We start from the raw sequence: 26,972 nt of genomic DNA, 5'->3' as shown, positions 1-26,972 counted from the left end.
TTAAAGACTTCAGATACATGGGATCTCATTTACCTTCTGAGGCTGCCCATTCCACTTTTGGTCAGTTCTGACTGTTAGAATTTTTCCTTATTTCAAGCAAAAATATGCCTCTCTAATTGTACTGCTTGTTCTCGTTCTGATCTCTAGAGCCAAATAAAACAATTCTAATCTCTTTTCCCCATGACTGCCCTTCATATATTTGAAGGCAGCTATGTCTCCCGTTAAGTCTACTTAGGAATGGAGTCAGCATGTGATGAGTGGAACAAACAAGGACCTAGAGGAGGGGAAAGCTTGGAGCATGTGTGATCTGGAAAGGTTTCATGAAGGAAGTGGAATTTGAGTGGTTATGCAATTATGGGGAATTAGTGAGATTGTCAGCTCTTACAAGTATGATACTGTGAATCTCACACACACACACACACACACACCTCTTACACTTACATATAATATATATTATATATGTATATATATACCTATACCTTATATTCAGTTCACTTAGCTTTCCAAAAACATTTTCTTCCTATAGCATAGTATCTTGAATACTTTCTTATTGCTGCTATTTAGTCCCCTTTGGGTGGATCCCCATTCATTTGCACTTAAATTGTATGTTGGCATATCTCAAGTACATACTTTCAATCTCCTGCAACTAGGAATTTATACCACTTACTTCATCTTTTTTACCTGTTTCTGGGCAAAAAAGTCATTTCCATATTTTCTTCTCTTCTCTGTATCTTGCTGTACCTCTAAGATTTATGTTGAATTTCAGGTGCCTCTATGTCATGCATGTATAAATATTCCACTGACAGTTAGGAATCAGGGGCTAGAGCTGAGAGAGAGAGAGAGAGTTCGCAGTTTAAAATAAAAGTATGTGAATCATCTACATAGGTTGAAAAATGACAATAATAATAATAACCGAAGCCATTGGAATAGATGTGATCAATGAAAGAAAGACAAGAGGTTAAGAATAAAACCTTGAGAAAATGTTTAGATAAGCTCCTTGAGATCAGGAACACTCAGCATCTCAGCACAGTAACATAACATATTGGGCATCTAATAAATGTTTGTTAAGTGAATATTGAAATGTAGGATGTGAAAGAAGGAATAATAGCCAGATGAACAGAAAGAAGCAATTACCAAAAACTTAAGGGGTTAAAGGGAGTAAAGTGAGGGAAACAAGGGGTTTGGAGGTCTTCCAGGTTCTGGTAGTAGGTTTTTACTAGAATCAGGTTTTGGGGTACTTCTAGGGGGTGCTATCAAATTTTGAATGTAATCTTAATAACAAAGAGTTCCTTCTCACCATCTATCATTTCATTCCACAGGTGTTGGATTCCTAGAGTAGTAGATATGGAGGAATGTGAAAGTATATCTAGAAGCCAGATGCATCTACTGTGCCAGTAAACATTTAGTGTCAATTAGAGTAGATCAGATGGGGGCAGAGATAAACCAGCCCTCATATTTGGTAAAATATTATCTGGTTTAGGGAAGTACTGGAAATAGAATAATTTTTTTTTCAGAAATACCATGATGATAACAGGAGAAAGTGGGAGATAAACTCCTCAATTCCTGACAGCTTATGATGAGACTCAAGGAACTTTACAGTTTTGCAGACAGTGCTAGAGATGAGCTAGGACAGTTCACAGGAGCTATTTGGGGAGATTGTGGAAGAAAATGGATTTTATGTGATTAATGGGAGTAAGACCATGACTTTAGCTTCCAAGGTACTAGAAACATGGTTGATCAGTGAAGATTCCATGGACGAATCGTAGATCTGCAACTGGAAAGGACTTAGAGATCATGTGGCCCAATCCCCTCATTTTATAGATGAAGAATCTGACCCAGAGAGTTTACGTGACTTGCCCACGGTTACTCAAATGTTGAGGAGCAGAACCAGTATTTGAGCCAGGCCTTGAAGTATGGATAGTATTTCAGAAGTCGTAAGTAGGAAAAGGGCACCCCAAGCAGAGGGTACAGAAGGAGCACTGAGGCAGTAAGTAGTGTCTGGAAGAATATAAAAGGGACAACAAGTAGTAGTTTTTCTATAGCTTAGTGTATATAAAGGGTAGTCAGAAGACTGGAAATGCAGAGAGGCATTTTTTTATGAGGATTATGAAGATTATGAAGAGCTTTGACTGACAGCCTAAAAATTTTGATTTTATTTGGTAACTAGCATGAGAAGCCATTGATGGAATTGAATGGTCAAGGAAAGAGGGGTGTGTGTGTGTGTGTGTGTGTGTGTGTGTGTTAAGATTGGGGAAACCTGAGCATTGCTGTGGTAAGATGAGAAGGAGTCAGTAGAAAGGGGGAGATTCAAGATGCAAAAAAAAAAAAAAAAAAGATGATTGATTGATAAAGCAGGAGGAAGCAGTAAAGGATAAATGCATAAGTGAAGGAGTTGGCCTTGCCAAAAAGTAGGGTCACCTCTTCCTCTGAAACTGGAGGAAGGAAAGCGGAAAAAAGGTGAAATTACTTAGGAGTTTTAAGGATATCACAAAAGATGACTGTGATCTCAGTAAGGGAAAATTATGTCATTGACTGAGCATAAAGGGTAGAGAGAAATTGCAGGCTTGAGAAGAGATTGAAAGAGATTTAGACCAAATGTGAGAATTTAGACTGTGAACTGATAAGAATAAAATAAAAGGATTTCTGAGTAACAGTGAGTGTGCAGTTGAGGTTAAAGTGTCCAGCATCTTTCCCGCAAAACCTCCTCCTCTGCCGCACTTCCTTTTTTCTGTCAAGAACACCACCATCTTCCCAGTCTCACACCCATATTTCATCTTAGGTTCCTCACTCACACTTACCCAACACGTCCAGTCTCTTGCCAAGCCTTGTTGTTTCTACCTTCACAACAAATCATAAAAATCCTTTCTTTGTGCTCATGTAGCCACCGCCCTGGTACGGATCCTCATCACCCCACACCTGGACTGCTGCAGCAGCCTGCTGCTTGGTATCCCTGCAACAAGTCTCTTCCCACTCCAGTCCATCTCACGACTGCCAAAGTGATTTTCCTAAAGCACATCTGACTGTGCCCCCCAAGTATGTGATAAAATCTAGTGGTTCCCTATTATTTCCAGGATCAAATATGAAATCCTTTGGCTTTTTTTTTGCTTAGGCAATCAAGGTTAAGTGACTTGCCCAAGGTCACACAGCTAGTAAGTGTTAAGTGTCTGAGGCTTGATTTGAACTCAGGTCCTCCTGACCCCAAGGCCGGAGCTCTATTCACTGCACCACCTGGCTGCCCCCTTTTGTTTGGCTTTTAAGGCCCTTCACAAACTGATCCCTTCCTACCTTTCCATTCTTCTCACAGTTGAATGCCCTCCACTTAGTCAACCATCCAGCTATACTATCCTTCTTCCTGTTCCTTGCACATGCCACTCCTCTCAACTCAGAACCTTTTTCTGGTTGTCTCTTGTGCTTGGAATGCTTTCCTTCCTCATCTCCACTTCCTGGCTTCCCCAGCTTCCTTCAGGATTCAGCTGAAATCCCAGCTTCTGCCAAAGGTCTTTCTTGGTCCCCTCTCCACCCCTCATGCCTCCTCTCTCTAGTCAGTCATGCCTTCCCTTTGAGATTATCTCCCATTTACACTGTATATATCTGGCGTGTACATAGTTTGTTTGCATGTTTTCTCCCCCAGTGCTATGTGAGCTTCTTGTGTTTACCTTTTTATTGTTGTTGTACCCCCAGTTCTTAGCTCAGTGTAAATAATAAATACTTGTTGACTGACAAATTTATAATAAATGAAGTTGGGTCAATTTTGAGATCTTATCTATCAACACTCAGCGGCAAAATCCAGGAAATCAAATGAAGGGGGTAAACCAGAGTTGAAGATTAGCTGCATAGGGATCAAAGAAGGTGAGAGGGACAATATAGTCTAAATTTATCACTAGGGCATTTTTGAAGTAGCTGGCCATTATTAGGTTAAGACTGTTCAGGAAGGGGATAAGTAAAGCCAAGAGGGAGGTGAAGGGAGAGGGATAGACTGGGAAAAGTTGGATTAGAGATGAGGAGGAGGGCAAGGAGTGGGTTTAGTGTGAGGGAGTTGGAGTGGTAGAGGGATAGGAGATTGTTACCTAAGGAATTTTTGAATTCAGGATTTTGGAGCATATAGTGCCACATAATGGTCAGGTCTAAAGAGTAGCTCTGCTGGTGTGTGGCTGTAGTAGAGTAGAGATAGAGCTCTTTGAAAGAGGTCAGCTAGTTTGAAGTGTAATTCCCATGAATTTTGAATTATGGGAGAATGATAGCCAGGGTAGGGAGGAGAAGAGAATTGTGAACTGGGAGCCAAAGTCATTGAGGAAAGTCAGAAAGGTAGCTATAGTTCTGAGGATTGGGGGATGTGATCTGATGGCATAAACTTTGAAGAAAGAAGCATTGTTGAGGCATGGTAGCAGTTTGGAGGTATCAGTGGGGAGCAGAGTATCCAGACCCCTGCTTCTGGCCTTGTGAATCAGAAGGAATAGGTGGATGGACAGCCTCTCAAAGGAAAGCCAGACAGATAAAAATAAGATTCAACATGAATCTAAACATGAGCTTTTCGAAGCACTGTAACATTGGGTCCATTTGTTTCACTTTTCTTTTGTTCTCTAGAATTAGATAATGCAGAAACTGATGAATTTTTCTGCCCTGTGAAAACACCAACTGGACTAGTAGGCATAGCAGCTGCTTCTCAACCTGTTCCAGAGATGCCCACTACCCTCCCGAATATTTCTCTCAAACACCTAGGAACTGAAATACAGTAAGTGTTTAGGGAATTGGGATAACTAATCTATAGATTGGTACCTTTCTTATCATTTGAAACACTCCTCCTCCAGCTCTCTCCTCCAGTAACACCCTATGGCTTACTGAAAGAAGTTTAAGCTCCTTAGACTGGGTTTGCCACAATTTAGATCTAACCTGCTCTTTCAGCCTCTCTCACACTGCTTTGTTTTATCCACCCCCTGTTCCAACAGTACTAACTACCAGAGTGCCTAGTACATAGTACCTTGCTTGCTGACCATCTGCCATTCCTTGAACACACCCTTCATTCACCCACTTCTTTGTCATTGTTCCCATGATTCCCTTCACCTGGAATTGTTGTCTCCCCCATTCTAGCTCTGTTTGTTTTACATGTCCTTCGTGCCATCTTGTTCGATACCATCTTCTCCATGATGTTTTCACTTACCCTCCCTTAACCAGAAGGAACTTTTGCTAAAATACCATAACACTTTCTACCTCTCTTACTTCACCTAACATGTATTTGTATTTATTTGTGCGTGTTTTACCTCCACTGATAGACTATAAGCTCCATGAGGGCAGAGACGACGTCTTTTTTTATCTCCCATAGCAACAAGCATATGATAGATACTTAATAAACATTTATCTGAGTGGACAAATTTATAACTTGGTAGTGCAAAGGAAGAAGGAAATGACAAACCACTCCAGTATCTTTGCCAAGAAAACATCCCGACAGAGTTGTGAAGAGTTGGACATGACTGAAAAACTGAACAGCAACAAGAAGTGTAATGCCAAGAGTGCTGGACATGGGATTAAGAAGATGTAGATTTGATAAAATATCAGATACTGACTTACAATAAGAACATGAACAAAACAATGTCTCTGAGATTCCTGTTTCCTCATCTGTAAAATGGAGATAATAGTACCTGTAGTACTCACCTTACAGGTTCTTGTGAGGATCAAATGAGATAGTTGGCCAAAGTCATATGGCAAACCTTACAATGTTTCGTGTGACAGCTAGGAATACTGTATAAAATAGAAAATAATTATAGCACCTTGTGTGGCTTAGTCGGTGAGCCAAGAGGCCTGTGTGCTGATCCTGGCTCTGCTACTAACCAGCTGTGTGCACAAAACTGTGCTGACTGGGCACACTTCACAGTTATGTTACATCATCCTAACTGGGCCCCCACTGCTCCTCTGTAATCAGTTTGTTCTCTCACTGTCCGCAATGGATGTTCCATTCTTGTCCCTCACCCTCTCAGCTTAAGGAGCTGACTCACATTTCACCAGAAACATTGAGTCCATTTCCTGAGAGCTTCCTCTTCTCCCCTTCTGCTTGCTTCGCATCACTCAGACATACTCCCCCACAGTCTGTCTTTAACCCACCTCATATGAAGAGGTGATCCTTTTTTTTTTCCCCAGACAAACCTCTCTAGGTACATCCTTCATCCATGCCATTGCCTCCCATCTTTTCCAGTGGGTTGTCTTCTCTATCATTCCCACACTCTAGTCTTCAGTCTCTTCCCTGTGTACTGGCTCCTTTCCTGCTTTCCTGCCACCTACAAATACACCCATATTGCCTCCATCCTTAGAAAACCCTCTCTTGATCCTACCATCCCATCTTCTCCTCTTCTCTGCTAAATTCCTTTAAAAAGCCACTACACTGGATGCCTCCACTTGTCTCACTGTCTTCTAAACCCCCAGCAATCTGACTTCTGACCTCAACCGAAACTGCTTTCTCAAAGTTACCTATGGTCTAACTGCCAAATCTAATGACCTTTTCTTAATCCTCAGTAGAACAAAACTTGGCCTTTACAGGCTCTTTTACAAGTTGTCTCCCATCTACTTTTTCTTAAATGTAACAACAGAAGTAACTATGCAGTGACCCTCTGATGATAAGCAGGCAGAGCAAAAAACAGAGAGATCCATAGAGGAATTCCCTGTGAATAGTGAGGTCTTCAAGACGCTTCTGTCTGTAAATGACCTTATATTGTTTGCATCAAGCTCTGAAACACTGCAGAGTCTCTTAAGAAGAGATCTGAAATTACTCAAAGGAGTTTGGCCTACCCATCCAAACAGAAAAGACCAAATGTGGGTGGAGAATGTCTTCCAAATTTCAACATGCATCTGAATGGACACCCACAGACCTTGTCCAACAGCATCTATATCTGACAATACAAATGAGCAATGAGTTCGGCCCAGAGTTGAAAAGAAGGAGAGCTGGCTAGATTGTTTGTGGAAGGGTAAAAAGTACTTTTACTGACTCTGAGCTTCTCCAGAAAGCAAAGATCCTTTTTTTCAGTATAAATACTTTACTGGTGCTACTTTGTGACAGCAAGACTTAGAACACCACTGCTTCCAAAGAACTAAACAATGATGAAGAAGGAAGAAGAAAAAAAGAAGATAATGACAAAAAGTGAATATGGAGTGGTCACCTGGTAAGAGTGAGAAATAATGGTGGATGGCGAGAATACTTGTGGTATCCTCTTTATGTTAAGAGAAATCGAAGAAGGACTCAGACATAATTTGATGGACTCTTACAGGGAGGATTCACAAGCATGGCTTGTGATTTGTGTTGTTGGAAAGAACTCTCAAGTCAATAGGTCATAGATTGGTTTGAATTTGACATTAATTCTACTATAACAGTTTGCATTTATATAAACATTTTATGAAATGAAGCTATTAAACATAGTTTATAAGAATTGTAATTTGAGGGACAGCTAGGTGGTATAGTAGATAGAGCTCCGCCCTTGGAATCAGGAGGACCTGAGTTCAAATCCAGCCTCAGACACTTGAAACTTACCAGCTGTGTGACCCTGGGCAAGTCACTTAACCCCAATTGCCTCACCAAAAAAAAAAAAACCCAAAGCAAAAACTGTAATTTGAGTAAGGCAGTTAGGTGGTACAGTGGATAGAGCATTGTGTCTAGAGTCAGGAAGACCTGAGTTCAAGTGCGGCATCAGACATTTACTAGCTATGTGACCCTGGGCAAGTCCCTTATCTCTATTTACCTCAGTTTCCTCGTCTGCACAATGAGCTAGAGAAGGAAATGGCAAACTACTTCAGTATCTTTGCTAAGACGACCCCAAATGGGATCATGAAGAGTCAGACACAACTGAAACAACTGAACAATAGCAAATTTGAGTAAATGTTTTAATTTGGCTTGAAATTCCATCTGAGTCTTGTGTTTTCATTTTTCATGAAATGAACTTTTTATCCTTTTCAGCAAAATGACTGTATTAGTCCTGCACTAAAGTGATTCATTGTGGTGTGAAAGTGAGCTTGCATTCTTAAAGGCTAAATGGGCAGAATTCCTATCAAGATGGCAAGGCTCTGAATAAAGGCCTATCAATGCAATCATAATAGCTAATAGCAATGATAGCAATAAAATAATAGCTAGCTCTTATATAGCACTTTACAGTTTGTAAAGCACTTTAAAAATATTATCTTATTTAATCTTCACCATATCCATGAAAGGTAAGTGCTGTTAATATCCCCATTTTACAGATAAGGAAACAGACATAGCCATAGGCTAAGTGACTTGCTCAGAACATACATACAGCTTCTAAGCTTGTATGATCCTGGGGATTTGAACTCACCTCTTCCTGACTACAAGTCCAGAGTTCTTTCCACTGTGCAACCAGCCTACCAAGCTTACTAGTAAAGATGTTCATCACCAAAGGGTTGGTTTCCAAATGCTTTTATTTTGGCTACATCATTCATTAAACCACCTACTAAGTTGTAGAGGGGTTGTGAGCTACATTAGTAGAAGGAATGTTGACAAAGATGAAATCATGGACTCCCAAAGAAGTATATGGTTCCTTCTCCCTCTTTTCCACTTAGTGCTATTCTTTGAGGAATCTGCCATCTCTTGGCTGGCATTAAGCCTACTCTCAGAGCCCTTGCAAAGCTCAAAATAATCAAGAAAGGAACCAAAAAGTTCATTGGACACAAGCCAGATCTGGTATGTCAAGATCACGATGAACTTGGGTAAACCAAGAGTCAGGAGTGTAAAGTTAATTGAAGAGCCAGTTCTTAATGCCCAGTGTTAGTTATGGAATCAATAAGATGACAAAACATATGCCACCCAGCTAGTCAGGAAATTTTCTTTTGGTCAGAGCTAGAAATGGCTCCTGATACCCAACCAGTCTTACTATGAGGAGATTGCTCAGTGTTTCTTCTAAAGTCACTGGGGAGAGAGCACTCGATGGGCCATCACAGTCAGCAGTCCCACATGTTAGTGCCATAAAGAAAAGGAATGATCTGCTTTATACATATTTGTTTGTATTAAATAAAGCCTCAAACTACAAAAAAAATAGTACATTACTAACCATCAATTTTTTCTTAAATTTAATGTCTCCAGTCAGACCATTTCCAATTAGACGATGTTTTTCAATTAACATCCCCTGTCATCAAAGCAGAGGAGTTCTGTTTTGAACTTGTTGAATTTGAGGTGCTTTTGGGACATCCAGAAGGAGCTATCTAGGAGGTAGCTGGATATTCAAGACCAGAACTCAAGAGAACAGACATCATTATGCTATGCTCACATGGGTTAAATTGATATGCCGAAGGTGTGATACAGCATACAGTGGCAGAGACAAAAGTGGAATCCTAATCTTGTTCTTTATTACATCATTCTAAAAGTTCGTCCTGTTTTTAATTAAATTGATAGCTTTTGCTGATGTAGACATTTCAGTGAATTGTTCATCAGTACAGCTTTCTCTGTAGTCTAATGATTCTTTTATGTTCTTTCATAACTACATGTAAAATGATGATTAATGCCAAAAGATCTTGTTTAAGTAAATCCAGCCAGGGTTACTAAGACATTTTAAAAGTGGAACTGATAAAATTAAAACATAGATCAAGAAAAGGAAGGAAATCTTTGGAGATAAAGGCAGTCACCTCCTTCTAAAGCCATTTATAGTAAGCTACAGGAAATTTGGGGCAAGAACGTAAAGGCTAAAATGCTCAGGATTTTGCAGAAATAAGAGCACTTTGTGCTCTTGCCCATATTTCCAGAGTATGTAGCTAAGCAAGAACTTATTGATTGATAAGTTTCAGCAATCTTACTATGTACATACACACAGAGACACTGCCAGGCAAACAGTCATGAATTCACACATTTATACACACAGAGTTCATAGTTAGCAAGGACAGTGTTCTTTAAGAAAATATAAAATAAAAAAATGATTAATGGAGTTGAAACCCCAGATAAATGAGGAAATGGTGAGAGATCCTAAGTGCTCTCAATGAATTACATCACCAAACCTTAGATAAACTGCAACCCAGGATGCTGAAAGAGCTTGAAAATATGATTCCTGAGCCATTGTTGTTGCTGAAATTATGGAGGGGGAGCCCTTGTGGAAGGGAATAAGCATTTATGTAGCACTTCTATGTCCCAGGCATTGCGCTAAGCACTTTACAGATATTATCTCCTTTGATCCTCACAGCAGCCTTACAAGGTAGGTGCTATCATTATCCCCATTTTACAGTTGAGGAAACTGAAGCAAACAGAAGTTAAATGACTTGCTCAGGGGCACAGAATTAGTAAGTGAAGCTGGATTTGAACTCAGGTCTTCCTGACTCCAGGCCCAGCACTACCTAACTGTCTCATAACATACATTATCATAGGAAGGTTTCATAGGATCATAGTTCTCAAGCTGGAAGGGACATCAAAGGCCATGTGATCTAACCCCTCATCCTCCAGATGAAGAAACTGAGCCCCAGAGAGATTGAGACTTGTCCAGGTTCACAGAGGTAGGATTTCAATAAAAAGGGGAATAGCAACTACTATCCAGAATGGTTTCATCAGGAACCAGTTCATCAAGAAAAGATGTGATCAGCTGGAGAGCATCCAGAAGAAGGCAAATTAGGGAAGGTCTCAACTTCATGCCATGTGACGATCAAGAGAAAAAACTGGTCGTTTAGCTTGAAGAAGAGAAGGTAGGGGTTGGGGTCATAGGGAGAAAGCATGATAGCTGTCATCAGATATTTGATGTGGCCTCTTGTGGAAGAGGGAACTGATTTACTCTGCTCTGCTTTGGAGTGCTGAACTATAGACTTGAAACTAGGTCTTTCTTATTCCAAGGCCGGTTCTCTAGGTTTTATGCCTGACTAATTTAAAATTAGAACTGTCCAAAAGTAAAACAGTCTGCCTAGAAGTAGGGAGTTCCTATCAGTAGAGGTCTTTAGGCAGAAGCTGGATTAAGATTTGTCAGGGATATTTTAAAGGGAAATTATCTTCAGTTGTAGATTGGACTAGGTTACCGCTGACAACCCTTCCAGCTCCGAGATTGTGTGATTACACCAGAGCTGTGCTCACATAGGTTGCTAGTCCTTGATGGTATCATGATGAAATGGACAGATTGAAGAATGCTCAACACTTTCTGTTGTGTGGTGGAACTTTCCAAAATAAATCAACATCAACATATTAGCCATGTCTGAAAACATATAGCTCTTTACATACTTCCCCACCATTTCTCTAGTAAGAGGCATTAAACATACATGACCATCAATCAATTGGTAACTGCCAGTTGTTTTCTTAGTCCTTAGTCCTTCTCTCTGCTTTGGTTCATGTAAGCCTTAATTTGTTCTGAATTCCTCGTATTCTTCATTTCTTACTGTGCAGTAAGATCTATTATACTTATACAGCACATTTGTTCAGTCATCCCTCTGGTTGATGGGCACCCATTTTCTTTCTTCTACCTCTTGGCTGCTACAAAAAAATGCTGCTATAAATATTTTTGAACATATGAGGCCTTTCTCTTAGTCTTAGACCTCCTTGATCTAGTGGTGCCATCACGAGGTGAAAGAGGATATACAAAGTTTAGTGACTTTCTTGAATCTAATTGGTATTTTTCAGACACCTTTCATATAATCTAGCAAATATTATTAGCACAGTCATACTTTTCCTACATTTCTTCTTATTTCAGTGGGATTGGACTTTAATTTGCTCTTGCAGTTACCTATTACATCAACATAATAAGCCATTTCAGTTATTCAGATAGCTATAATAGCTTATTAATGACAATAGCACACATATAGTGTTTTAATGTTTACACTTTCTCTCGTTTGTACTTCATAGTAACACCATAAGGTATGTGATACAGATGTTTTACTTAAGAGGATATTACAGCTCACAGGATTTAAATGACCTATCCAGGGATCACACCACTAATGAGCATGAGTAATGAGATTATAAATCCATTGCTCATTGATTCATTAATGTAGCAATTGTTTTTATTTTACTGTTCTATTATTACTAAAATTGTTGACCTGTTTTTCAATAAATCATAGGTAGCAAAGTACAGAAAACAACTTTTTTTTTAAGAGAATTCAGATCTGTGGGTTCATCAATGTAGGAAAATCCTGGTGTGGAAAATCTTTCCACCAATGATGCAGTTTGTCCTTTCATCCTTAACTAAGAGTATTAGTTTGCTTGGACATTAAGAGGTTAAGTGATTTGCCCATGTTCAGACGGATAGTGTGCATCAGGTCCTTCCCCTTCCGATCCATCCTCCACTCAGCTACCAAAGCATTTGTCGGACCACATCAGCCCTTACTCAGTGAGTTCCAGTGACTCCTTATTACCTCCAGCATCAAATTTAAAGCTTTTTACACCCTGAACCCTTCTTACTTTACAGACATAACACTTCACTTTAAATCCCCATTACATCACTTTACTCTGAGCACTCTGTGGTCCATCTACACTGGCCTCCTTGCAGTACCTTATGTTAGCTGTGCCCTATGCCTGGAATGCTCTTAATCCTCACCTCCAACTCTTATGCTCCTGGACTTTCTTTAAGACTCAGCTCAGATGCCACCTTCAGCTGGGGGGGGAGCCTTTCCCAGTCCCCTAAGCTACTATAGCTTTGCCTTCTAATATTACCTTTCACCTTTTCTGCATGTATCCCAAATATACCTATTTGTTTACATATTGTCTTGCCCATTAGAGTATAAGTTCCTTGAGAGCAAGGGACTGTTTTTGCTTTCTTTGTACCCCAGTGCTTTGCTCAGTACTCGCATATAGTAAGTACTTAGTAAATGCATGTTGACTGAGTAAAAGTGCCTTTCCATATTGATACTGTCTTTTTCTTTCACACATTTTTAAAAATATTTTTTGAATATCTACTCTATTTGTTGCATTGTTTGTTCCTACACTCAAGGATCTTGGTTAAGTTTGAGACTCACTTCACTTTCCCTTTGTTATCGTTTTGTTTCCAGAAACACAATGCATAACATCTGTAGCAACAAGCAGTCCAGGGGAAATGGCCATGTTTCCCAAGGGACTGAATCCCAGAAGTTTGGGGAAAATCAGAATGAGGAACAACATTTACAAGCAGACCCAGGACTTGCTGGTAACTCATCTCTATAACTTTCTTTTATGTGTCTGTTTCTTACCTATTTAGGTTATAAACAACACAACTTACTTTACCAGCATTATCTGGTAGTGGGTCCAAGGCAACCCACAATCAATCCATCAACAAGCAATTATTCAGGCCTTACTATATGCCAGGCATTGTGCTAAGGGCAGGGTGTACATAAAACATGACCTGTTGTGCACTTTTAGAGAACTCAAGATTTGCTTTGTTGGAACTCAGGGGGCGGAGCCAAGATGGTGGAGTGAAAGCAGTGACTTGCTTGAGCTCTCCCCCAAATCCCTCCAAATACTTGTAAAAAAAAAATGGCTCTAAACAAATTCTAAAGCAGTAGAGCCCACAAAAAGACAGAGTGAAATAAATTTCCAGCCCAAGACAACCTGGATGGCTGATCGGGAAGGTATATCATGCCGGGCTGGGAGAGGAGTGCAGTTTGGTGTGGGCACGAAGGTCGCAGCGAACCTGGAGCAGGCCTCAGAGGACTGAATCGCGGACAGCTGAGATGGTTTCCAGACTTCTCAACCCACGAACGCCAAAGACAACTCAGAAGGTCGGTGGAAAAAGTCTGTGACTGCGGTGAGAGGAGAAGCTGGGTCTCAGCCCCAAGTCCCCAGCGCTGGCCACGGCTGCCTCCTGAGCTTCTGGCCCACAGACTGAGGGGCAGTCGAGTAGCTGATCAGAGAGGGATTGCAGGTATCTCTTTGCTAGTGCTGAGGCAGGAATCTCTTGCTGTGCCCATGCTTGGATCTGGGTCACAGTTCTGAGGGGCGATTGTAGGGTAAGGATGAGTGCTGGAGTGGTGGAGCTTGTTCTATCTGTGGAGAGGAAACACCTCGCCCTGTATCATCCACCTTGGAAGAACTGAAAACTTACAGGTCCCTAGAAGTATCTCTTGAAACAGCTGTACAAACCCCCAAAGCTTGGGACAGTACACTCTCCACATTGGAAGCAGACTTTTACCTTAACAAAGAGTTTAAAACTCAAGTAATTGGCCAGGGATCATGAGTAAGCAGCGCAAAAAGAGTCAGACTATATTATCTTACTTTGGTGACAAAGAAGATCAAAACATACAACCAGAAGAAGACAACAAAGTCAAAGCTCCTATATCCAAAACCTCTAAGAAAAATATGAATCAGTCCCAGGCCTTGGAAGAGCGCAAAAGGGATTTTGAGAAGCAAGTAAGAGAAGTAGAGGAAAAAAATGGGAAGAGAAATGAGAGTGATGCAAGAAAATCACAAAAAACAAGTCAACAGCTTGCTAAAGGAGACCCAAAAAAATACTGAAGAAAATAACACCTTAAAAAATAGCCTAACCCAAATGGCAAAAGAAGTCCAAAAAGCCAATGAGGAGAAGAATGCCCTAAAAAGCAAAATTGGCCAAATGGAAAAGGAAGTCCAAAAGATTAGTGAAGAAAATACTTCCTTAAAAATTAGAATAGAGCAATTGGAAGCTAGTGACTTTATGAGAAATCAAGACATTGTAAAACAAATCCAAAAGAATGAAAAATTAGAAAACAATGTGAAATTTCTTGTTGGAAAAACAACTGACCTGGAAAATAGATCCAGGAGAGAGAATTTAAAAATTATTGGACTATCTGAAAGCCATGATTGAAAAAAGAGCCTAGACATCATCTTTCAAGAAATGATCAAGGAAAACTGCCCTGATATTTTAGAACCCGAGGGCAAAATAGAAATGGAAAAAATCCACCAATCTCCTCCTGAAAGAGATCCCCAAAGGAAAACTCCTAGGAATATTGTAGCCAAATTCCAGAGTTCCCAGGTCAAGGAGAAAATATTACAAGCAGCCAGAAAGAAACAATTCAAGTATTGTGGAAACACAATCAGGATAACACAAGATTTAGCAGCTTCTACATTAAGGGACCGCAGGGCATGGAATATAATATTCTGGAGGGCAAAGGAGATAGGATTACAACCAAGAATCACGTACCCAGCAAAACTGAGTATAATCCTTCAGGGTAAAAAATGGTCATTCAGTGAAATAGAGGACTTTCAAGCATTGTTGACGAAACGACCAGAGCTGAATAGAAAATCTGACTTTCCAATATAAGACTCAAGTGGAACATGAAGAGGTAAACAGGAAAGAGAAGTCATAAGAGACTTATTAAGGTTGAACTGTTTACATTCCTATATGGAAAGATGATATTTGTAACTCATGAGACCTTTGTCACTATTAGGGTAGTTGGAGGGAAAAAATTATTTGTATGTATGTATGTATATAGATAGATAGATAGATAGAGGGCACAGGGTAAGTTGAAGATGAAGGGGTCATATCTGGAGAATAAAATTAAGGGGTGAGAGAGGATTATACTAGGAGAAGGATAGGGAGAGGTAGAACAGGGTAAATTATCTCACAAAAAAAAAACAGAAAAGAAAAGGCTTTTATAGTGGAGGGGAAACGGGGGAAGGTGAGAGGGAATGAGTGAATCTTATTCTCATAGGATTTGACTTAAGGAGGGAATAACATACACACTCAATTGGATGTGGAAATCTGTCTCACTCTATAGGAAAATGGGGGGAAGGGGACAAGAGAGTAGGGGGATGATAGAAAGGAGGGCAGATTGGGAAAGGGAGTAATCAGAAGCAAACACTTCTGAGGAGGGACAGGGTCAAAAGAAAGAATAGAATAAATGGGCGGGCAGGATAGGATTAAGGGAAATAGAGTTAGCTTTTCACAGCATGTCTACTATGGAAGTGTTTTGCATAATTGTGCAGGTATAACCTATATTGAGTTGCTTGCCTTTTCAATGAGGGTGGGTGGAGGAAGGGACAAAATTTGGAACCCAAAGTTTTAAAAATACATGTTTAAAAAAAAATGCTTTCACATGCAACAGGGAAATAAGAAATACAGGAAATGGGGTGCAGAAATCTATCCCGCCCTACAGGAAAATAGAAGGGGAAGGGGATAAGAGAAGGGTGGGAGAGATAGAAGGGAAGGCAGACTAGGGGAAGGGGTATTTAGAATGCATGCCATCTTGGGGTGGGGAGAGGGTGAGATGGGGTGAAAATTTGGAACTCAAAATCTTGTGGAAGTAAATGTTGAAAACTAAAAATAAATAAATTTATTAACAAAAAAAAGAAATTAAAAAAAAAGATTTGCTTTGTTGTTAATCAGTTAAGAAACAGCTCAGTTTTTTTCTGTCAGTCTCCCAGGTTACTTTGGACTCTGTCCAAAAGATCTCAATGTGGTTTATTGTTATTATTTTAAATAGAATTTTGTTTTTTCCAATTACATGTAAGATAGTTTTTGACATTCATTTTTTATGAGATTTTGAGTTGCAAATTTTTCTTCTTCCCTCAGTGTATTTTTAATAATCATCAAGGTTAGTTAAATCCTTTATTTGGATATTAAGAAAAGAATAAAGAGTGCTCTTTTCAGGGAGATGGAGTGATTTAAAATGAGATTTATTTGAAGATAGGGAGATGAACTGAGTGACTTTTATGTATCTATTGAAGTCCAAAGATTTAATGACTTATTAGTCAGAATGTGGGTTACTGAGACCCTTCAGTAGAGGTAAGAGGGCTTAGTTTACTTCATTTTATTCTATTCATTTTTTTTTTATTGTGAGGCTGAGCCGCCCTATTTCTCCCAGACTTGAAGTACACTGGCTACTCTTGGTCCCCATTATGCTACTGATCACAGAAGCTTTAACCTACTCCATTTCTGCCTTGAGACTATTCACCCCTCTCCAGTGGTTCCCCATATTAGTGCCTCACTTAGTGGGGACACCTGATTGGCTTTAGCTCTACTATAGCTCAGAACTCCTAAGCACAAGCAACCCATCAGCCTCAGACTCCCCAGCAGCAGAGATTATAGGTGTGCACTACCATGCCCAGCAGGTGTATAACAGTTTTAAGCTTAAAATAAAACTGAGGGTAAGATAAAGACTGTTGAGGTTATATAAGGTCCTAGACATCACAGAAAAACCTTTGACACGTGGGTTCTATTGCCTATGTTATAGAGAAATTTCAGTGCTTCCAGGATCTTAATAGCGTTTATAAACATTGATTCATTCACCATCCTAATACCCAAGGGGAGTTTAGATCCATTTCTTTCTCAGTGAGATCACTAGCTGCCTCTCAGATAACAGTTTATATATAAGAAGACTATGATCAAATACATAGCATTTATAATCATTATTAAAGGAAAGTTACTAGATAGTCATGTTACATCTCCAGCCTGATTTCATAATATCCTCGCCCGCAATTTTCTTGCCCACGTGGCCTGACAAGAGAGTTCTTCAGAGTGCTTGGTACATAGTAGGGTCCTATTAAATACCTGTGGATTGATCACCTGATCGATTGTGTACTTTTGCAGTCCAAGAGATAGCAACAACAGGAGTGGGGTAGAACAGAGTACACAGAAGAGGTAGACGCATGCTTGTCCATATGGCCAGAGAGCAGGGGTTTAGAACTGTGGTCTTAAGTCTGTGAAAGGAAGAAAGATTTCCTAAGCAGCATGTGCCCAGAATGTAGCCTTCTGGCAGAGAAGGAAGATTTCTTGGGCAATGCCAGTTTGGGGAGTAGCCTCAAGAATGAGCTTCCCTTTTAACAGAAAAAGTTAAGCCAAACCAGCTGACAAAATGACCATGCTTGACGATGAATACAACATTCTACGTCAGTAGTCTCTTAGTTGTCTAAGGAAAGGAGGGAGGTACTTGTCCTCAGTCTCTTCTCCAAGTCCAAGATTGGCCATGACAGTTTGCCCCACAAGGTGGTCTTGTATCTATTTTACATGTGTTATTTTGTGCCTGTATATCCGTGCCTATGTCTCTCCATGAGTAGGAAAGTACCTTTCACAAGGACAGAGTTCAAACAAAGGATAGAAGCAGATCACAGAACACAAAATGGACAGTTTTGATACATAAAATTAAAAAGTTAAATTTTTAAGGTGATTTTGTGTATCACAGAGGTGAGAGGGACATTAAAGATTATTTAGTGCAGCCTCTTCATTCTAGAAATGAAGACACTGAGCCCCACAGGTAGGAAATGATTTGCCCCAGCCCCATAGATACTTTTTAAGGTCACTGTCATTGAGAATGACAACCTCCTTTCACATGAAACACTGATTGGTAAAATACCATAGCAGACAAGATTTTGGTCTAATTTATGAGTCTAAAAAAATACGGTTTTTTTATGTTCTTATGAATATGTTTTAATCACGCAGTAGTAGAGGTCAGCTTGACTCTTTGAGATTACACTTAACGTTTAACAGTTTTTCAGATAGTTTTTCAAAACCGCAGAAATTCTGTTTGGCTTGCAAATTTTACGTTTCTCATATTTTTCAGTCTTCCCTTCTCTTTTCTTCTCATTTCCAGCTTTTCCTTCCCTCTATATGATTAGATAAAGAAACTGTCAGATCTGTCTAAAGCAGATATATACATGGGTCCCTGCACAGACTCATATGAACCTAGGAGACTTTTTTTTTTTTAAATAGAGAGGCAGAGACTTTTTTAGCCTTTTAAATTTACTGGCATTATGTTTAGCTTTTGAAAATAAAAGTCTTTTTGTTGAGTGTTCAGTGAAGATAGAGAATATCTGGTTACTATCTTTCACTCAATCTTTTATATATGAGAATACTGTGATTAAGTCAGTCCTGGGGCTTTTCACAAATAAAATCATCCCAATTACTTCAGTCCTTCCTTCTTAGTATCTGACATTTCAAATAATCTGTTACCTTTCCTTAACCTCATAACAGATTTTCTGCTTTACCCTAATAATATTGCTAACTTCTGAATTTCCCCTCTTCAACAGGAAAAGAAATAGAGGAATATTCAAGATCTACACAGAAGTTGGGTCTGACAGCAAATTTCATTCAGAAAGCCAGAAAGCAGAACAGTAACTTCCATATCTTTACTGAAGGCCTATGTGAAAAACATGTTCAGGAAAAAGTTGGGGCCCTTCAGCAGCAGGTTCTGACTCTTACAGAGGATTTAAAGTCTCAAAAGGTAAGTATTGGCTCCATAAATGTCTTCTGGTATATTTATCACCTTTTAACTTGGTCACCAACAAGTAAGTTCATTACAACAATTTGGGAAGAACAATCATCCCTTTCCCTTGTCTCTTTCTTTGCCTAGAATTCTGTCTCTTGTCTCCATACATATTGAATTCCTACCCAGCCTTTATAACCCAGTTCCAAGGCGATCATTTCCATGAAGACTATATTGTTTTTCTTCCCAGTCAGTTCTGACTTTCCCTCACATAACTTTATTTTGTAACCATCTAACTCACATCTTGCTTGGAAGGTTATAATAGTGCCATGTATAATATATTACAATTAATGGTGTCTCTGTTCTATCTCCTGGCCAGACTTTAAGTTACATGAAGACAGTGACTGTTTGTTCATACTGAGTATCTTCTTTATCACCTAGCACAATGCTTTGTGTACTGGGGGCACTTAGTAAATATTTATCCCATGAATGAATGAATTCATCCAAATGGAGAAGGAAATCATTCTAAATTATTTTAAAATCTGATTTCTAGAATATTTGAAAAATTATGGAGTGTGTTAATAGTTTTAGGAATATGCAGTTAATCAATCACCAAGTATTTATTAAACACCAACTTTGTGCCAGGCACTGTGAGAGATGCTGGGAAGACAAATGCATTAAACTAAACAATCCCTACTCAAAAGGAGATTATATTCTAATGAAGGAGAACTTAACTAAAAGGTGTTGTCAAGGAGAGGTACTTTTCAGGAACTGCTTTAATAAGCAAAGCAGCCTTATATCCTTATAGAAACCCCTGATGCAATAATACCTGGGATATTGCTTACAGCTCTAATCACCAACCTGCAAGAGAATCATAACAGAACTAGGAAAGAAAGCAACTTAAAAAGGTCAAAGTATCCTAATAAGATTGTGATATTTTCACCGTGAAAAAAGAAAAGTAGAGTTGTAAGTGTAGCATGTAAAAATCACAAAGGTACAGGGACAGACTTCTCCATCAAATCTTGGAATTTGAGAACTAGGGGCAACTCCTTGGAAACTGAAGGAAGTAGTTTTAAGACAAAAACATCTGTGAGTAGAGAGTCAGTAATTTTTTTTCTAATTTTCATAAAATGTACCTCTATTATTCCATTTTCTACATATTCTCATTGCTAAGTGTGAATATGTAATGCTCATAGTTTCTGCAAAGTAAAGTTGACTTCGGTTCACTTCAGTTTTCTTCTCCCTCTGCCAAAGTCTCCTCCCAGAGCCTCAGTGTGGCCTGAAGGTTCTCACAGCATCTGACTGTGGAGTGTTACTCATCTTTACAATATAAAGCTGGCCTCAACTAATTTTGTATGTCTGAAGACATGCTTACATTAAGTATGTTTTTCACAACTTCTCATCTGCTACAAAGCCAGTAATAGATAGATGGAAATTGTTATCTCCAAGGTAATATACAGGCTGAAGATGAAAATAGTTCAACACACAGAGATCTTAGGTAAATTAATGGTGATTTACATGTAGCATGTTGTGAAGGGAAAATTATATCCCAAACAAGACAAAATACTGGATAGTCCATGGGGTCCAACTCAATTTAGCATTTCTTGTGTTTATATGTAAAAATTCTTTGTAATTAGCATATCACCCTTGTATTGTCAATAAGTGCTCATAAAATGCTTGAAATTTTTTTCTCTTAACTAGGTAAGCATATCTCATTTATATTATTATTTTTCTTAAATCTTTTTTTATAGATTATTCAAAAATATGCTTTAATGCTAGCCTAAATGTGTCTAAATTGTCACAGACTCTGACAGTGATGGAGTCCGAAACTTTGCATGAGGGAAATTTGCCTGGCCTCAGAGCATACAGAGAGATCACTAATATAATAAAGGAATCACCTGCTCTCTTTACACTCTGTCTAAAATGCTAGAAAAAAATCTGTGTTGTGAACTGAGTAACAGTGCTGCATTCCAGCAAGTACTAAGTCCTATGGCAAGTGCTCAGAATAAAAAGACAAAAATAGGAGTCCCTGCCTTTGAGGTTCTTACCTTTTCCTGAAGGGAATACCCCATACATCGACAATAACTGGAAAGAGAAGGGAATCACTAGCAACTGGAGGGCCAAAACAAGCTTCCTCTAAGAGGTGGCTAGCCCTCGTGAACCTTGTGTAGAGCAGGGATTCCAGGGACAGGGAATGGAACAGTCAGATTGGACAAAGGCCTGGAGGCAGGAGATGAAATACTAATAAGGGGAACGGCAAGTAGACCAGTTGGGCAGAACAGTGTGCACAAGGGACAGTTGTATGAAATAAGGCTGAAAAGATATGGTGCAAGCCATACCTCCTCTATACCTTTGTCTTCTAAAAAAAATACCATTTGTTATGTGACATGACTGTCTGAGAAGAGGAAGGTAAGGAATACTGGGGGAAACTGGTGATATAAAAAACAAATGATATCAATAAAAACTTATTTTAAAAAAGGTGCTGTTTGGCAGATGAGGAGCAAGATTGAGGGGAAAAAAGCTGAGGAGTACACTTTTGGACATGTTAGATTTGAGGTACGGACATCCTGTTGAGATGGTCAAAAAGTAGATGGAAGCAGAGAATTATGGAGAAGGTTTGGGGGTATCTTCGTAGGGGTGATCATTGAAATAGGAACAGAAGGCCAGAGACCAAATGAGTGTTATATGCAAATCAAGTTACACCTCACTGCATCTAAAGATGTTAAATAGCTGAGGAGAGAAAACTAAAAAGAAGACACAGTGGCTTTTATGCTACCTGTGGCAGCCGGTGGAACAAGGGATGGAATGCTGGGCCTAAAGACAGGAAAGACCTGAGTTCAAGTTCTGCCTTAGACACTTACCTGTGACCCTAGGCAAGTCAAAACCTCTGCCTCAGTTTCCTTATCTGTAAAATGAGGATAATACTCGCCCTTACCTCCCAAGCTTGTTGTGAGGATAAAATGAGATATTTATAAAGTACTTTGCAAACCTTTAGCGCTATTGTTGCTGTTAGCATCATTATCATCATCTCAGAGCTCTTTTTCTTCTACCACGTCAGGGGAAAGGAACAAAGAAATGAAGACCATTGTTTTAATTAGTGGTTAAATTAGGGGGTTTTGTTTTGTTTCTAAGAAGTATACTATGCCTGTGGTATCCAGGCTGATTTGAGGAGGAGTTTGAAGTTTATGAAAACAGTTAGTAGCTCTTGCAATAATCAGGTCAGAGGTAATAAAGACCTAAACAGTCCTTGCCTGGTCAGAATATAGCCTGAATTCAAATTTGCCAGCCTTATTATTTGATATTGAATTGGACTTGTTCCATGGTCATTTCATGTATGTATGTGTTACTTCCGACACAAAACTATCAGCTTTTCAAGATAAAGAAATTATTGTTGTTCAGTCGTTTCAGTTGTGTCCAACTCTTCATGACCCCATTTGGGATTTTCCTGGCAAAGATACTGGAGTGGTTTGCCATTTCCTTCTCCAGCTCATTTTACAGATGAGGAAACAGGCAAACTAAGTTAAGTGACTTGCCCAGGATCAAATAGAGAGTGAATGTCTGTGACTAGATTTGAACTCAGGTCTTCCTGACTCCAGGCCCAGCATTCTATCCACTGTGCCACCTAGCTATCCCTTAGAAATAACTTGTGCTCCAAGTAGACACTCAATAAATGCTCATTGAACAAATGAATTCTTGTTATATGACTAGCGTTTTCTATATCAAGAATCTGACAGTACATTGGCTACTGTAGACATTTTTAATGATAATGCTAAAAAGGAACAGACTTCTCTGGAGTCCAGTGGATACAAAGTTGATGTTTTTAATACGAATACTCAAATCACCAAGAGAATAGAAATCATACCTGTCCCTGACTTCCATCTGTTTAGGCATATGGAAAGCTTTTGTGGTTCTATTGGACATATGTCAACTGAAGGAAATAATTAAACCAACCACGTATGCTGCCTAGAGAAAAAACATGAATTAACATATGGTTCAGGATATGGATCATCCAGTTATAATGTAGTTCATTGGAGACTACATCTGTTAGGAAATAAGATGAGGTAGTCACTCAGTCTTATTACATTGACATAGTACTTTCAAAGTCATGATTCAGTTGCCTGCTCTACCCTACATAGACAAATGAAATTCAGGATTTCTAGGAATGTATGTTACAGGAGTTCTCTATATTGCATTCAAATCAGGGATGTTTGTAAGTGAATTTGCCCTCAAAGTGATATACGCTTCACGGACAGGAACTGGATATCCTAGATTGTATTACACAACTAATCTTTGTTCCTTTTTTCTTTTAATTTTGTTCTCTCTACTGAAATAACTTGAAAAACTGTCATTTTTTATCATACACAGAGATCTGCATATTTCTGTAATATATGTGTGGTATTTTAACAGTTGACTACCTTCTAGCATGGGCATTTTCCCCCAGTCCTTCCTGTAAATTAATTGACTTTGAGTAAATGATTTGAAGTCAGAGTACTTTGGTTCAAATCCTGCCCCATTCACCTATGTGACCTTCAGCCAGTTTCTTTACTTCTCTTGGGCTTCGATTTTCTCATGTGTAAAAAAAGTCCAACTTGGACGAGGTGAACTCTCAGCCTCATACCTCTAAATCTGTGCTCCTTTAATCCTATAAAAATACTGAACAGTGTTTTTCACTCAAACTTTTTTCTGTCTTGGTAATGTATATTTTTATATCAGTAATTTTTTAAGGTTAGAGCATTTATTTTCATTTTAAAACTCTAAACTGAATACCTTTAGGAGACATTCCTTCTTCTTTATTTCCTTTTGCATGCTCTTGTTGAGAGCTCAGATTTGTTTTAAATTAAATCAGAAAATAAGAAGCTACTAAACGGTTACATTTTTAGAATTTTTTAGCTGCATAGGGCATTTTTCCCAAGATTCCTTCTGTGGCATCAGATGTTACCTGCTTATTGTGTTTAGAGGAGGGACTCTGAAATAGTCTGCTTTCTGCCAGTTCTTGCTATGAGGCAAGCACAAATTTGCCTCTGCAAGGCTTATTCAAACTCTGGGCTTAGCTAAGGGACCAAATATCTTTTCTTAATGAATTCCTTTTCCTGCCATATTCTGATTGACAGTACTATTTCAGGATCTGCTGGAAGTTTAATCACTGTCGGCGTGCCAGTAAAAAGAGTAACAAAAACAAACAAGTCCTTACCAAGCATAAAAACAAACATTCTTACCCTGATTTTTATTGAGTTCAGAAGATTTTGAGGGTGGTGAAACTGCCACCTAATCAGATTGCTTCAGTTACTAGGAAACTGTGACCAGAATTTACACATTACCAAGCCATATAAGATGACAAAGCTGCCCTTTCCATTTCCTGAATAAGAGGTTCTCCAGAATTATATTTAAAGTAGGAAACTTAAAGTTCTTGTTTTGTGTAATTAACTCTCGTGGTAGGAAAAGGATATGGTCCTCCTAATTCTTAGGACCCTTAGGAATTCAGGTCTCCCCTGATTTACAGTCCAACATTCTGTCCTGTATTTCACAGTCAGGTGATAACAACTACACAGAACTCTAGTCCCAACTTGGCAGTACTTAAGATTCAGTCAGCCTTAAAGATCTCTAAGAAAGGATATTTCTGCCATTTTTTTTCGTTACAATACTTTACATACTATGTCCTGGTCTCAGTGCTCTGACATTGCACTGGTTGTCGCTGCTGCGCCCAAGAAACCGCAATCAGGATCTCACAAGCCCTAGACTGTGATATTCCAAAAGGCAAAAGAGATGGGTGTACAACCAAGAGTAACTGACCTATGAACCCCAGTATAAGGGCGAGGGACATTTCGTGGACTAGTGAGAGGACTTATAATCATTTCTGTTTAAAAAAAAAAGAAGAAAACCTGTGTTTTAAAGAACTTTAAAGTACAGACTCACGAGTCAAGAGAAACTAAGAAAGCTGTATGTATTTGCACAAAAGGCTACATGATGATATAGTGCTAACATTTAAAAGGGAGAGAAGAAGCAAATATCCCTTCAGACCCTTAATGTCTTCAAAGGGGTAATGGGGGAATTAAATAAGAAAAATGTAAAAAAAAGAAAAGAAAAGAAAGAAAAAACAGGGTTTGGTTTTTTATTTCTCTTGGTTTTTAATGGAGAAGGGGAGGTAAAGATGATACCCAGAAAAACAGCACCATTGAAATATTTTTTTTTAATTCTCAGAAGAGAGTAGAACAAAGTTAAGAAGGAAGCACAAATAAGGAGAACAGTTTTGTTTTTGTTTTTTTCCTTTTAAGGCAGTTGGGGTTAAGTGACTTGCCCAGTGTCACACAGCTAGTATGTGTCAAGTGTCTGAGGGGATATTTGCTTCTTCTCTCCCTTTTAAATGTTAGCACTATATCATCATGTAGCCTTTTGTGCAAATTAATACAACTTTCTTAGTTTCTCTTGACTCTTGAGTCTGTACTTTAAAGTTCTTTAAAACACAGGTTTTCTATTTTTTTTAAACAGAAATGATTATAAGTCCTCTCACTAGTCTTCCTGACTCCAGGGCCAGTGCTCTATCCACTGTACCACCTAGCTGCCTCTAAGGAGAACAGTTTTGAAAGTAATATGTAGAACTTACTATATACTTTTTATTTTAAAGCAGACAGCATGAAATGGAAATTCACAGTATTATATAGAACCTTGTTCTTCTAGATATATGGAAATGTTCCTTTTTAATGTTTAAATTCAGAATAAAAAGGTTTTTTAAATATATTGAAATTAATGTGGTAATTTAAATTAGGTAGCTGGTCATATTTTCTTCCAGGACTATACAGTTTTAGGGACTTAAAGACCTAGACCTAGAAAAAGTTTATCTGGGATATTCAGTGCTTAGCCTTCATGGAGAGAACAATGGGGAAGTATTTCTATCTTAACAGGCTAGAAATAGTACCTGGCTAGGAAATAAAAGGAAGTAATCAGATATTTCTAAACTGACAATTTTTAATTAAACCTTAATTAAGGATTGGTTAACTTTAAATCAAATAGGTTACAAAGATGTTTAATGACATGTATCCTACCTTCAAGGAGCTTATACTCTAATTGGGAAAATAAGGATAGAGCCAAGTTAAAGAGTAGACTTGTGATTTCATTTATAAAGGGAACTTCCAGATGAGGAAACTCCTTCTATCAGTGCAGGTAGGCACCTTTTCTTCACTTTATTTTTAGGCTAAGAGAGTTGCCTACAGCACCAAGAGATTAAGTGATTTGTCCAGGGCAGTAAAGTTGATGTGTCAGAGGTGGCCTTTGGAATCCCCATCTACCAGGGTCTGAAGTGAGCTCTCTATCCACTATACCACTAAGATACACAGCAAAAACAATTAACAATGCAAGGTAGCATATACGAAGTGCCAAATAAATGGTACAGAAAATTCATGCTTTAGAAATTCAGAAGAGGTTATTATGACTATGGGCTGGGGTACTGAGAGGGGGCTTCATGAAGGAGATTAGTCTTAATCTGTTCCCTAAAGATAAATGGAATCCATAGAGGACAATGGAAGGCATTCCAAGCAAAGGAAACGTGAGAAAGAGGCATGAGTTTTTATATTCGGGAGAGGTAAGTAGCACAAATAACTCTCCTAATCTCTTCTTTGGTGTTCATTAAGACCCTCAGTAATCTGGTACTCTTTATACAAATATATATATTTATGTTTACATATATATGTGTGTGTTTTCAGCCAGTCAATAATATCATGTCTACCTTCCCTGCCATTTCTTCTTTGTTAGCTGGTTCATTTAGTCATGGCTCTTTCACTAACTAGCTATGAAGTCCTCATTTCAATCAGTGAGTGAGCCACATAATTTTTGATGGACTCAGTTTCTTCATTTGTAAGTAATCTCTGACATCCTATCAAGCTCTGAAGTCCTGTGACAGTGACTTAAACAATCATCTAGCTCATTTCTCTGACTACAGAGTT

At 38.8% G+C, this 26,972-nt stretch overlaps 1 protein-coding gene across 1 annotated transcript in view; it reads left to right on the top strand.

Moving 5' to 3' along the window:
• Positions 1-26,972, top strand: part of LOC114025574 (TBC1 domain family member 2A-like) — a 64,118-nt gene that overhangs the window by 9,995 nt on the left and 27,151 nt on the right. Inside the window, exons 3-5 of the mRNA XM_027839056.1 lie at positions 4,585-4,732; positions 12,934-13,067; positions 18,860-19,053. Of these exons, the coding sequence (XP_027694857.1) occupies positions 4,585-4,732; positions 12,934-13,067; positions 18,860-19,053 (476 nt within the window). The remainder of the gene's footprint in view (positions 1-4,584; positions 4,733-12,933; positions 13,068-18,859; positions 19,054-26,972) is intronic.

The sequence above is a fragment of the Vombatus ursinus genome, unplaced genomic scaffold (assembly GCF_900497805.2).
Source record: "Vombatus ursinus unplaced genomic scaffold, bare-nosed wombat genome assembly UNPS02014832.1, whole genome shotgun sequence".
NCBI lineage: Eukaryota > Metazoa > Chordata > Mammalia > Diprotodontia > Vombatidae > Vombatus > Vombatus ursinus.
This window is presented reverse-complemented; position numbering and strand designations above follow the sequence as displayed.